At 38.1% G+C, this 12,845-nt stretch overlaps 1 protein-coding gene across 1 annotated transcript in view; it reads left to right on the plus strand.

Annotated features, from left to right (window-relative positions):
- Positions 1 to 72: 72 nt before the first annotated feature.
- gem (transcription factor CP2 like gemini) overlaps positions 73 to 12,845 on the plus strand; it is a 56,881-nt gene continuing 44,108 nt past the window's right edge. Inside the window, exon 1 of the mRNA XM_073081579.1 lies at positions 73 to 325. Coding sequence (XP_072937680.1) covers positions 73 to 325 — 253 coding nt within the window. The remainder of the gene's footprint in view (positions 326 to 12,845) is intronic.

The following is a 12,845-nucleotide window of genomic DNA, read 5'->3' on the forward strand; positions in this document are numbered from 1 at the left end:
TCATCTATCATCACTCATCCCTCATCAAGTGACTTTTAAGTGTTGTGTCGGGTCTAAAATGGCCCGGATGTGATGGAATTGTACCAGGGTAGCAGAGACTTTGCGGATTTTAGTATGCATGACGGTCGTAAGGAGGACCCGTTTACCTGGGAGTCGTCAGTGAGACTAACGTTGGTCGGGAGCAACGAGGAGCTCGGGATGTATCTGGAGGAGCGCGGCGGGGAGGGGAGGAAGAGGAAGTGGCACCAGGATGGCGGGAAGATGATGAGGCGGGACGACGCTGAGGAGAAAGAGCAGAGGAAGGTGCCGCCCAAGAAGATTATGGGTAAGTTGTTATAACTTTATTAACATCCCTTGCATGGTTTTTCTCAGCCGGGGAGGCTGTGGATATGTCGGACTCCTACCGGTGGACTCCATAGTGTTTTTGGATGCTTGTTTTGGGACTGCGGGAATGCTAAAAGCACTCGTCCATTTTCCCGACGGCGTATTTTGTTCTACCTAATAAAGAAGTGCGCTAAAACTGACTATGTTAGTATTTGTATTGGAAAATAGTTTTAGTAGCGTAGGTGATCGCGTACGACAGATCTTTAACCGCGCGGTAGCCGCACGGTGTGTTCACACGCGGTGGACGCCCACGGCGGCTCCTAAGGCATCCGAAGTGGAGTGCTCCGTACGTACACTCGCGCCAGTTTCAGCGTACGCTCTAATACTTTTTTGAAGTTACACTTCTTTAGGCGCGTTAGAACAGAGGAAAAGTTTACGTATAATATTTTTTTTTAGCAATTATGCCAAAGAAGTTTAACTTCTTACGTGATATTTGTAATTAAATGATTGTCACATGAATTTTAATTAATGTGCCATATTATATTCTACGTTATCATATAGGGATACATAATTTGAAGATATTTTTTATGAGAAAACGGAATGGGATTGGACCAGACAGACAGAGAATAGAAGAATGTAGGGAAGTGAGGGAGGGAATTAATGCTAAGAAAGATAAGACACGCTGTATATTATTTTATTCTGACACAAGTCATATATTAAAAGAAACTCATTTTAATCTATATCCTATACTATGTCATTGTAATACAGTAATAATAATGACAATAAAGTAGTATTACAAAAACAAGAATCGTGACTGCTTAAAAATTCCAAAATTTGGACGAATGTAACGATATCTCATACGTTAAAATCCATCAAGTCATATGGGCTACAGGGCGTGACAAAGAATGAGACATACATACATTTGAAAAATATTATAATCCCTTATTGAATAAAAAATGCACTCATTCAAATCCATATTAAATATTTATCTGACAAAAACATCTTTTATATTCATTCATAGACCTAATTCCTAAGCTAGAATAACTTGTCATGGGTTCTAAAGACATACATGAAACACCCAGACCCAGGCAAAATTTTCAAAACAAAACTATTTAAACTACTTAACAGCCTTAGCGAATTAGATATTAATCAAGATTCATTGACAAAGTTTCGTAATTCAGTAGAATTAAATTAATCAAAATCGTTATTATTACGTTGTCAAATTGTTTAGAGTTGCAGTGTACGATTAAATTGGTACGTCTTTCCGTTTCTACATGATGAGTTTATCTGTAAGTAGCTGTACATTTTAGACTTTATAACTTTAGGTGTATAGTTTGTAAGGAAGATTTTATTAATTATAAACCTGAATAAACAAAAAAAAAAAAAAAAAAAAAAAGTAACAAAAATACTCGTCATTTAAATAATAAACGTCTAAATAAACAGAATTGTTGCTATGTCGATTAGGAATCGAATAAATGTATATCATGTATTACATTGAATATGTGTTTATATATGTTTAATCTATTTGTGTACCGACTGTGACAGTTCAAACTGCGCGATGACGATGTTGTCAAAGATTATGTTAATGTAGTACTGATGTTAATATTAGTTTTCAACCGAGAAGTCGATCAATCGAATCGAGAACTTGACATGCTGATCTATCCTTCATCATCATCAACCCATTATTGTCCCACTGCTGGGCACGGGTCTCCTCTCAGAATGAGAAGGATTAGGCCATAGTCCACCGCGCTGGACAAGTGCGTATTGGTAGACTTCATATACCTTTGAGATTTTTTTTATAAATCTTTCAGGTATGCAGGTTCCCTCACGATGTTTTCCTTCACCGTTTTAGCAAGTGATAATTAATTTCTAAGACGCACATAACTTTGAAAAATCAGAGGTGCCTGGGATTTGAACCTCGGACCCCTCGATCGAAAGGCCGAGTTTCTTAACCACTAGGCTGTTACTGCCTACACGTCACGCAAAATGATTATATGTATTACAAAATTTAGTACGTAATGTTCAACAATTAATGTGAAGCATCAGCCGATGTCATAGCATTATTTATAAAATTTTCTGACTTTTTAAATATTCTTCTCTTACTATGTAGCAACTTATTTACGGGCAGCAGCCAGTAATATTATCTTCATAAATCAATCAATGAAATTTCATTGTAATCCCAATGATTTTGTTACCATTTTTTTTTTCTTAAAAAATATGTATTTAAATATTCAACAATACGTAATGATTTGATCCCACTTCAATACTAAATATTTATAATTATCTTATAATTATCCAGTTCTTATAATTTTCTACTCAGCCTCACAGAGACAAGTCGCCTGTAGGCAAAAATCAAACCATCCCGCTAAAGATACACCAATAACTAATCTATATTGATACAGCGTGATAATGAGAAGACAAATTATAAACTTTCATACGAAACCAGTAAGAAGCGCTCTTCACCGGACAGGAGACGCGCCGCGAATAATCCGATAGTGTGAACTTGCCTTTATTTAAAAAAAGTAAAATAAAAAAGAAAATAAACTTTGCTTAATCTGTGAAGTGACAGCAGTGTTAGTTGAAAGATAATCAAATATTTGTTTATCTGTGACGCAATTTATTTTTTATTACGTTGTCTGTGTTAAGCGGATTGTGATTAAATCATAGATAAAGAAATATCGCTGCATTTTTCCCGCGTATCAATATTGGTATTGTAAATAAGGTTTATTATTTGAAGTATTTGTTTTTAATTGCAGTATGTCGTCTCGTCTTAGATATAAGCATCCTCAATATTGTAAATGTTTTTTTCCATAAAAATGACGTCATTACATCAAATGTCCCATTATATTTGATGCTAATATCATATAGTATGGTATATTATGACCATAAGAAAGAACACATGTACAATGCTAATTACCCAAAACCATACATACAAAATAGCTTCATTAATCATACATAAAAATCCGTATGTTTGTGTCCGTAAAACTCAAAAACTATTCGATAGATTGACTTGAAATTTTTAGACAACGCTACATTTCTATTTAAGATTGTGTTTGTATACTTTTTTCTCGAAATTTTCGCTGGAATATAAAGGAATGAAAAGATTGAGCCTTAGCGAAGCAAAAAAATGTCTTTTTACCATGCTTTTATTAGCTTGAACTCTATATGTGTATGTAACGGAATCTTTGAACTCGATTTTTACCCACTTTGAACGGTAATCGGTCCGTTCAAAGTGGGGTCCGTTCAAAGTTGATAATTGTTCAAATTTAAAACTTTGAACAATTATCAAGAACTGGTGACAGTACACGCATTTAATAATTTTATCCCACTCTCCTCATCAGGATCTTCAGGAATCAGGATGAACGGTTTTCCTTGTGCGATTTTAGCGTGGTTTTTAGTTTTAAACTGTAATTATTGTTTTTATTTTATTTTTTAACTTTATTTACTTAGTTACTAAATATAATTGTGACTTAATATTTTAGTGACTTAAATATGCCAAAATATAATTAAAAGTTTTTTGACAATAATTATTTAGAGTAAATTTAGTTACTCACTATGAGTTTTGCTTGCAAAAATGTTTAATAACTTAAATATTAAAAAAATGACACATTTTAATATTTGAGACAAATAATTGAGACGTAATTAAAGATAGGTTGACAATAAACGTGGGTAATAATAGACCTACTTAACTACTATTAAAAAAATGGAAGTAACAAATAAAAAATCAAGATATCGATATATCCGAGATATAGGGGGCCATATTTTTTTAATATCAATGTTAAAAAAATAATGATAAAGGGTCAATATGTCTGCTACAAAAACCATAGATAACAACGTGATATGTACCCCGTACCTCAAGTATGTGACGTCATTATTCAATGTAAAATATTAACTCAATGATATGGATATTATACAGGGTATTTAACTACCAGAAATTATTTTTCGATCTTTTGTAAAAAAATGGATAGATTGATTATCAATAGGCGTAAGAAATTTATTGGTTTAACTCTTTGTTATTTTATTTTCTGTCTTATAAATACTGTTAAAGAAAATAATTTAGTTTGAAGCTGTAACTAACGGAAAAGTATAACCAGGCCCGAGGCGGAAAATTGGATGTGCCCCCAGTCTAAAAAGTCGATCCTGTTCAGATTTTTCGCCAACAAATACGTATTTTAGTGATTGTTTGATTCTGACGACCTTTTTTAACACGCTTTTATTAGCTTGGGTTGTGTATGTATTGAACGGAATCTTTGAACACGATTTTTACCCACTTTGAACGGTCCGATTAATTTAAAATTTTGAACAATTATCAAGAACCGATGACAATACACGATTTTAATAATTTTATTCCATCCTCCTCCTCAGGATCGTCAGTAATCAGGATTAACGATTTTCCTTGTGCTGTTTTTGCATGGTTTTTAGTTTTTAAACTATGTATAATTATTTCATTCATTAATTGAAATTTTAGACATTTCTTCGTCTATGTAAACATTTGAACCACTGTTTTTTAGTTCAGAAGGGTTGACAACTATGTTTAGAGCCCCCCTAGAAGGCCCGGGGCTAACCCCCTCCACCTCTCCCCTCCTGTCCCCTTAGTCTATTAGTTGGTTGAAGTTAAGGAACGCTGCTTGTTTATATAAGATACAATCCTGAAACCAGAACACAGCAGCGCTTAACACTGCAGTTATTAATCAGAACAATTAGTTTGAAGGTGGCAGAACCCTCTGTGAGGTAGAAATAGGTGTGGCGGAGGTGCCGCCGTAAAATAGTAATGTAACATATAAGAACCCTCGTTACACACGTTACAACCTTATCACATGTCGTGATCAATGTTGTCTCATTTTATTTATATCGGGCACGTACCAATATTTTATCTACACTAATAATGTGAAGCGAGCGATAAACTTCATAATTACTATAGTTCATAATCTAACCTATTACTCTAAAGGGTTTATCTGAGCTCGTTATTAATATTTAATCAATCCAATTATCGCCTACGAAAGATCGAAATTTGACAATTTGAAGGATCTGTCAAGTGTCTGTCTTTAGAGGGAAAATCATTAGATAGATAGATTAGAATTAGATAGATACATTAGAAAGGCAGTTATTCAATTTAACTATGTTCAAATTGCCGTAGCCGACAATAATAATAATTATAAAGAGATGCAGTTGCATCTCTTTATGATTATTATTATTTTAATTGTTATTATATTATTTTAATTATTATAATTGCTTCTTCTATAGATATAGGAATAGCAGACGAGCATGCAGTCCACCTTATAAGTGGCTACTGCCTCCCATGAACGTGCTTAATACTTATAAAACATTCTATCACAGATGCATTACTACTCGTAGGATTTAAAACAGTTGTCTCAGTCGGCATCTATACCTTTTTGCTATTTTCAGTGCGTTTGCATGACCCGCGTGACAAGAAAGACCCTACGGCCTTTCTTGTCACGCGGGTATAGATATCTATAAATGGGATTGGAGTACCTACGTACTCCAATCCCATTTATGTACCTACGTACTCCAATCCCATTTATGACTGATTACAAATGTCCAGGACCTGCGTGACAAGAAAGACCTCCAATCCTGTTTGTTATTATAGATTTTTACAGGCAGCATTGACTACTGGTTTATCTTATATAAGTTACGGTCAAAATATGTCTGATTCTGCCATCCTTCAAGAACCGCGTGACAAGAAAGACTTTTATTTCCTTCATTCATATTTAAGATTACAGATGACCACAGGCAACCATGATCACTAAACTTAAATATTTAACTCTAAAAATAGATGTGATTTTACCATCTCACTATTACATTATTTAACGTATGTTTTCTCACGTGATATAAAATGTGTCTAATAGTAAATTGTACCAACTGCTTACAAATAGATAGGTATCCGGTTATCACACTTGGGTAAATAGATAATTTCCCGTCACATTCACTCGTTCGCTAGTAAAACAGTGTTTAGTCGGATTTTCATATCTCCGCAAATATTATGCATGATGGAAATAGTGAAGCGATGTAACAAATTATTAAATTGTTTTTATACTCAAACTGATTAAAATTCATTATTGATAATAACTTTGAGGAAACCTGCATACCTGAGAGATTCATAAAAAAAAGAAAAAAAACATCTCAAAGGTATGTGAAGTCTACCAATACGCACTTGGCCAGCGCGGTGGGCAATGGCCTAAACCTTCTCAATCTGAGAGGCGACCCGTGCCCAGCAGTGGGACAATAATGGGTTGATGATGATGATTGATAATCAATCTATCCAATAGTTTGCCTACTAAAGATCGAAATGTGACAATTCTCCGTACTAGAAGTTGTCGAATTTCGATGTTTAATAGGAAATACATTGCATAGAACAAGGATCGAAATGTAACAAATTTTACCTAGGTTTCGGTACACAAAAGTTAGCTAGATTTATTATTATTATATTTATAGAAACTGTGGATTTCTTTTTAATAGAAATCTGTACTTAAAAGTTTCCAAAATAAAACTATCTGCTTCCAACATTAGACCATACAGATACAGATACGATCTGATGAAATAACAGTCAAATTCAGTTTAGTTCTACCTACTTGCGATGTTTTTTTTTCTGTTACGAAGGGTCAACCTTCAAAAGGTACCCTATGCCGTGGGAGCGGCACGGGGTCATGTGGGATTCTTACCGCACTAAAACCCCCCCGGTGGCCGTCCTTGGCGCTGCGTAGAGGACTCCGGGATCTCCAAAGGAACGCAACCGGAGTCCTCTTAGCGCGTTGCCCCATCGGGCTCTGCCCAGGTGACCTTGACGCTCGCCACACCGTCTGGTGGGCACGACAGTATGCGACCACACATACCGCCGTCCTTCCCGGGGTCACTAGCTTGGCAGTTCGAGCTCCCACTCTTGCCGCCCGCAACCCCGAAAGCCCCTTTTAGTCGCCTCTTACGACAGGCAGGGGATACCGTAGCCCTATTCTGGTCCCGGAACTACAGGGACCAACTACAGGGAACTACAGGGTGTTTATCCACCGCTACCGAGCCGATACCGATAATTAATGACAGCGCTGAAGTAGCGTACATACATTTACTATAGCCGCTTGTCCACCGCACGTCCGTCACCCGAGCACCGTCATTCCGGTCGCCGATATTTCGAGTAGATCGGCGTGACCGCTAGATCGGCACCGAGAATTTGACGGGCTGATGTGCTGGCAAACACGTATAAAACACGTTGGAACTTGTCCATACACTGCCGTCACACGTTTAAGGCTCTTTTTCTCTCTAGCATGTTACCGCCTAAACACGTGCTTGCATCCTATCTTGTCGCGACGCACGGGACACGATCGACTGCAAAAAATCGTGTATTACATGCGTGATGTTTTTTATAATATAGGAGCAGCAGACGAGCATGTAGTCCATTTGATGGTAAGTGGCTACTGCAGCCCATGGACATCTGTAATCAACTCCAGTTAGGATTAGATAGTCCTACCTGAGGTCGGCCACAGACACGCCGCTAGTCCTGAGGACGAAGCTGGAACGCCTCGGAAAAGTATGTCTTCCTTACCACACCCTTCAAAACGGAACACAGCAGCGCCTAACACCGCTGTTATGAGGCAAAAATAGGTGTGGCGGTGTTTCCGTCACTATTGTAAATCACGTTAACATGATGTGGCAATAAATAAAATACGTCATAATGTTCCCAACGTACATAATATTCGCACTATAATAGTTTATTTACTATGTAACACTTCAAATTCAATTTGCAAATCTATTTTAGTTATCTCTGCGTGTCATTTAGTTAGGGCTGCTATGTTAAGAGTTCAAAAATGAGAGTAAAACGAGGAAAAGTAATAGCGGTCAAAACCAGGTCAAAAAACGTTACATACTTTGGAAGGTGGTAGAACCCTCTGTGGTTCGACTCCGGCAACACCACACCTATATCTGCTTAATAACAGCTGTTAAGCGCTACTGTGTTATGGTTTAAAGGATGTGGTAAGGTAGACATACTTTTTCGAGGCGTTGATGCTCAGTCCTCAGGGGTAGCGGCGCATCTGTGGCCGACCTCGGGAATAGGATTAATCCTATCTGGGGTTGATTACAGATGTCCATGGGCGACAGTAGCCACTTACCATCATATTCTGCTCATCATGGTGTACTGCATGCTCGTCTGCTAGTCCTATATTATAAAAAAACATACTCTATGTACTCAACAAACTTTCAATAATTCAATTTTTCATTACTGGTATTATTATATTAATGTTTCACATCGTATAAATATTACAAGAAATATGACAAATATTTTAAGCCATTCAGATCTATTTTATTTCAAAGCTCATTATTTTTTCTAAAATCTGAATTTTAAATAGTCTACTATTTTAATATCATGTGTGATAGCCCTATTATACTAGATCGTATCGGACCGTTTAGTGCTTATTTGTCATAGATTAGATAACAATACTAGACGTGTCGTCTGGTCAAAACAATTTTATTTTCAATTCAATATCCGGCTCCGGTTTTGAGATTGTCGTTTTTGATATTACGATGAAATATTGCGAAAATATTATGACATACTTATAATTATATAAAATTTTCGTTGTCCGGAAAACTTAAAATGTAGTGGATTGATGTGGTTTTTTTTGTACAGATGAATGTCTATATGAGATTGTTTTATATACAATTTAAATATATATAATACTTCGTGAGGGTCAAATATTCCAAACATCTCGGGCATGAGGCAGTTTCGTGGGTGGCAAATTTACATGTTATCTTGTTTCTGTAGGAATGTTAAGCAATCGGTTCAAATTGTTGTTTTTATGGGGTAACTTCTTAGGGGAAAACTATCAAAAGATGCCGGGTACTTTGGGAGCGACATATACGGGTCTGGTGCGTATGACGATATTCGACACTCATACTGCCGTCTTTTCCGGGGTCATTTGCTGGCCGGTTCGAGCTCTTGCCGCCCGCAACCCCGGAATCCCCTTTTTAATCGCCTCTTATGACAGGCAGGGGATACCGTAGCCCTATTCTAGTCCTAAAACTACAGGGACATTGGGAATCCACGCTCTAGTGGCCACATATCACAGCAGTGAGTCACATGTTTCAACCCATTTATTGGTTTGATGTCTGCAATTAATAATTTAATCGCCTTGTTAACTTTATTATCTGGTGTGTGTCTAGATTAAACATATCAAATACTCTTCCTCTTAGAATTTCGTTTATTATGATGATAAGAGTCTGTTTTTGAGGATAACGTACATACTTGAAAATAATCATCTTTTGTGTTTTGTTAAAAAAACAATTACATTCTATTGGGCAGCTTTGGGTAATTTTGGATTATATTTAAGGTTCCAAAAGGTCCCCTTGGTGAACCCCAATCAGAGGTCCTTACAACAAAAAACTAAAGCTTGAAGAGCAAAAACTCCTCCTCTCTGGTGGATACCCTTGCTTGAGGTATTTGACAGACAACCACATTGTCTTAACTTTTTTAGGTAAGCTAAAGAGTGTGATAGTTCCTTTATATTTCTATGTTTCAACACAAATTCATTTGTAACAAATTTTAGCTTACTTGCTAAAGTATGTACGTATTATAAGTAGGGTATGTATGTATCTGACTGCTATCAATTCCTATGCTATTTGTATTTAATGAAACTTGTCTATGAAGAGTAGTCATGATTAATATGAGATTGATCGTTTTCAATACATAAACAGCAAACTTTTTTTTTTTTTTTTTTGTTGACGAGGGGGAAACCTTCAAAAGGTACCCGACGCCATGGGAGTGACGCCGGGTTATGTGGGATTTTTACCGCACTAAAACCCCCCCGGTGGCCGTCCTGAGCGTTTGGTGGATAACTCCGGAATCTCCAACGGAACACAACTGGAGTCCTCCTAACGCGATGCCCTTTTATCGGGCTCTGCCCTGGGGGGAGCAATTTACGCTCCTCTCACATCCCCTGGTGATTACAGCGATATGCGACCACACAAACCGCTGTCCTTCCCGGGGTCGCGTGCTGGACGGTTTGAGCTCCCACTCTTGCCGCCCGCAACCCACATAAACAGCAACCCTAGAAGATAGTAACGCGTTGTCAGCACGTGTTTGTGTTTACCGAACAAACAAACAATCTCTCGTAACTCGTTAAAATCATAATCTCAGGATATTCTGCGAAAATTCAGCATTGCAGCTAAAACAGCCCATGCTTAGGCATGTTCAAACAACCTTATCTGGCCTAAGGCTTAGCACGCATTGCGATTAAACGCGTTTAACCGCAAGTCTGTATCCGCAAAAAATATAACACATTGTTTTCTATACAAGTGCACGCATTAGTGACTTTTTTCAGACTGATTTAAGAAACGTAAATTGTCACATTTCGATTGCGGCTTGTTTACGCACGGTTTTGTGATCCATAGAAATAGTATGGTGGCGCATGCATTGCGTTTAACTGCATTCGATGTTTTGTTCAGTCTCGATTGGGGGGCGATGACCGTCCTCGGCGCTGCGTAGAGGACTCCGGGATCTCCAACGGAACGCAACCGGAGGCATCTTGGCGCGTTCCTCCGTCGGGCTCCGCCAAGCGTTCGAGCTCCCACTCTTGCCGCCCGCAACCCCGGAAGCCCCCTTTTAGTCGCCTCTTACGACAGGCAGGGGATACCGTAGCCCTATTCTGGTCCCGGAACTACAGGGACAATCCATGATGGTACTGAAATAAAATTAAGACAAAAGCCAACCGCAGTGCGTGTTCGTATGCGATTTTGCGTTTTGAGCTATGTCTTTTCCGCTTGCGTGTAAACGCAGATCGTGCTAAGCCTAAGTCAACAGGCATCGAGACATTTCGTCTGCGATAAGTGGAACGCAAACTTGCCTCATTGTTTTATTGTAGTTTTTATGGTTTGCAAAGATCTTGTGTTTGCTCTTCTGTGCTTTCTTCGGCAAATAGTCGGTTTCATGAACGGAAAATATTTTTTATATTACTCAGGTTTTTAACGTTGCGGTATTATCTATGTTTGCTTACTTTGTATTTTTTTATTCGAATTCATTTACAAGTTTATTTGTTTTTTGGCAAAGGGCCAGGCGGGCTAGGTGAACATGCCCGGAGAGCGGTCGTGCGGCTGACGGTCTCAGTTCGGAGCTTGTATATATGCAACATGTTGTGAAAATTTCGATAGCGTGATTCAGACTCGTATGGCGCCATGTCTTGACGAATAGTGTAAAGTCGCCATAGTTTATTTATTATGGCAATATTATTATCCTCTGGATTCATAAGAGTACTACGACTACGCTCGCTATCCGATTTAGCATATAACGGGATGTACAAGATACTTCCATTCCTACTTGATCTCCCTGTGAATGAACGAAGGCCAATTTACATTAGCAAGCTTTTTTATATCTCTAAAAAATCCTTTGTTCCACTAAAGGAAAAGAAAATCCCATCTTTTACTTTCTTTAACTTCAAACTCAAATATCTCAGAAAGTATATCACCTACATCATTTCATCACTTTCCCTTCCTTGAATACCTTTCAATTCTAATCACTTTGACTATCGATTGACACATGTGTTATAATTGGCCGCCGAATTTTTTTGTCCAAAATGTATGGCCTTTGAAGTGCCGCTTCTATACCATTCGTCGCTCTATCCCCGGTCCTTGTCCGTCGAGTTGTCGCCTCTGACGTAGTCACGTCTTATACCAATTTATTGTCAATAGCGATATTGTAAATCATGTTTAGTGATGCGGCTAGCGGCTGCGGCTTGCGGCTAGCGTCAAATGCCAAAATACACACTGTACTTTGGTTTCGTTGCATTTTTTTTTTTTTATAATATAGGAGTAGCAGACGAGCATGCAATCCACCTGATGGTAAGTGGCTACTGCCGCCCATGGACATCTGTAATCAACCCCAGATAGGATTAGATATTCCTACCTAAGGTCGTCCACAGATGCGCTGCTACCCCTGAGGACTAAGCTGGAACGCCTCGGAAAAGTCTGTCTCCCTTACCACACCCTTCAAACCGGAACACAGCAGCGCTTAACACTGCTGTTATTAGGTAGAAATAGGTGTGGCGGTGGTGCCGCCGGAGTCGAACCACAACGGGTTCTACCACCTTCAAAAATCAATTTTGTCAAAAAAAAAATTTTGTCTCAGTAAAAGAAACTATAAATCCGTCAAAAAATAATTTCATATAATTTGAAACTGCAAGTATGATTCAACGTGGATGGCACCACTGCTACTTATTTTGAGCTGAAAGCTGATTTTGCGTTTTGGAAGGGGGTGGATGACGGTTGACTTATATATGAGGCGACCACCTGAGTTCTTCGGAGTTGTAACGCGTCTGTGATCAACTTCAGGCACAACCTGTTCTATATGAAGTTGGTTACAGATGTCTATTGTCGACTCACCATTCACCATCAGTTATACTACATGCTTCTATGTGTTGGGAGTTCGGCTCAGCAAATCAAAACCTCAGATTGTTGCTCTTCCAATATATTACCATCATACATCTAGTACATCAATCACTTCACAAGCTCGTCACGACTCAACT

The sequence above is a fragment of the Epargyreus clarus genome, unplaced genomic scaffold, assembly GCF_041222505.1.
Source record: "Epargyreus clarus isolate Ecla_fem2 unplaced genomic scaffold, WU_Ecla_fem_2.2 ptg000016l, whole genome shotgun sequence".
NCBI classification, from domain to species: Eukaryota; Metazoa; Arthropoda; class Insecta; order Lepidoptera; family Hesperiidae; genus Epargyreus; species Epargyreus clarus.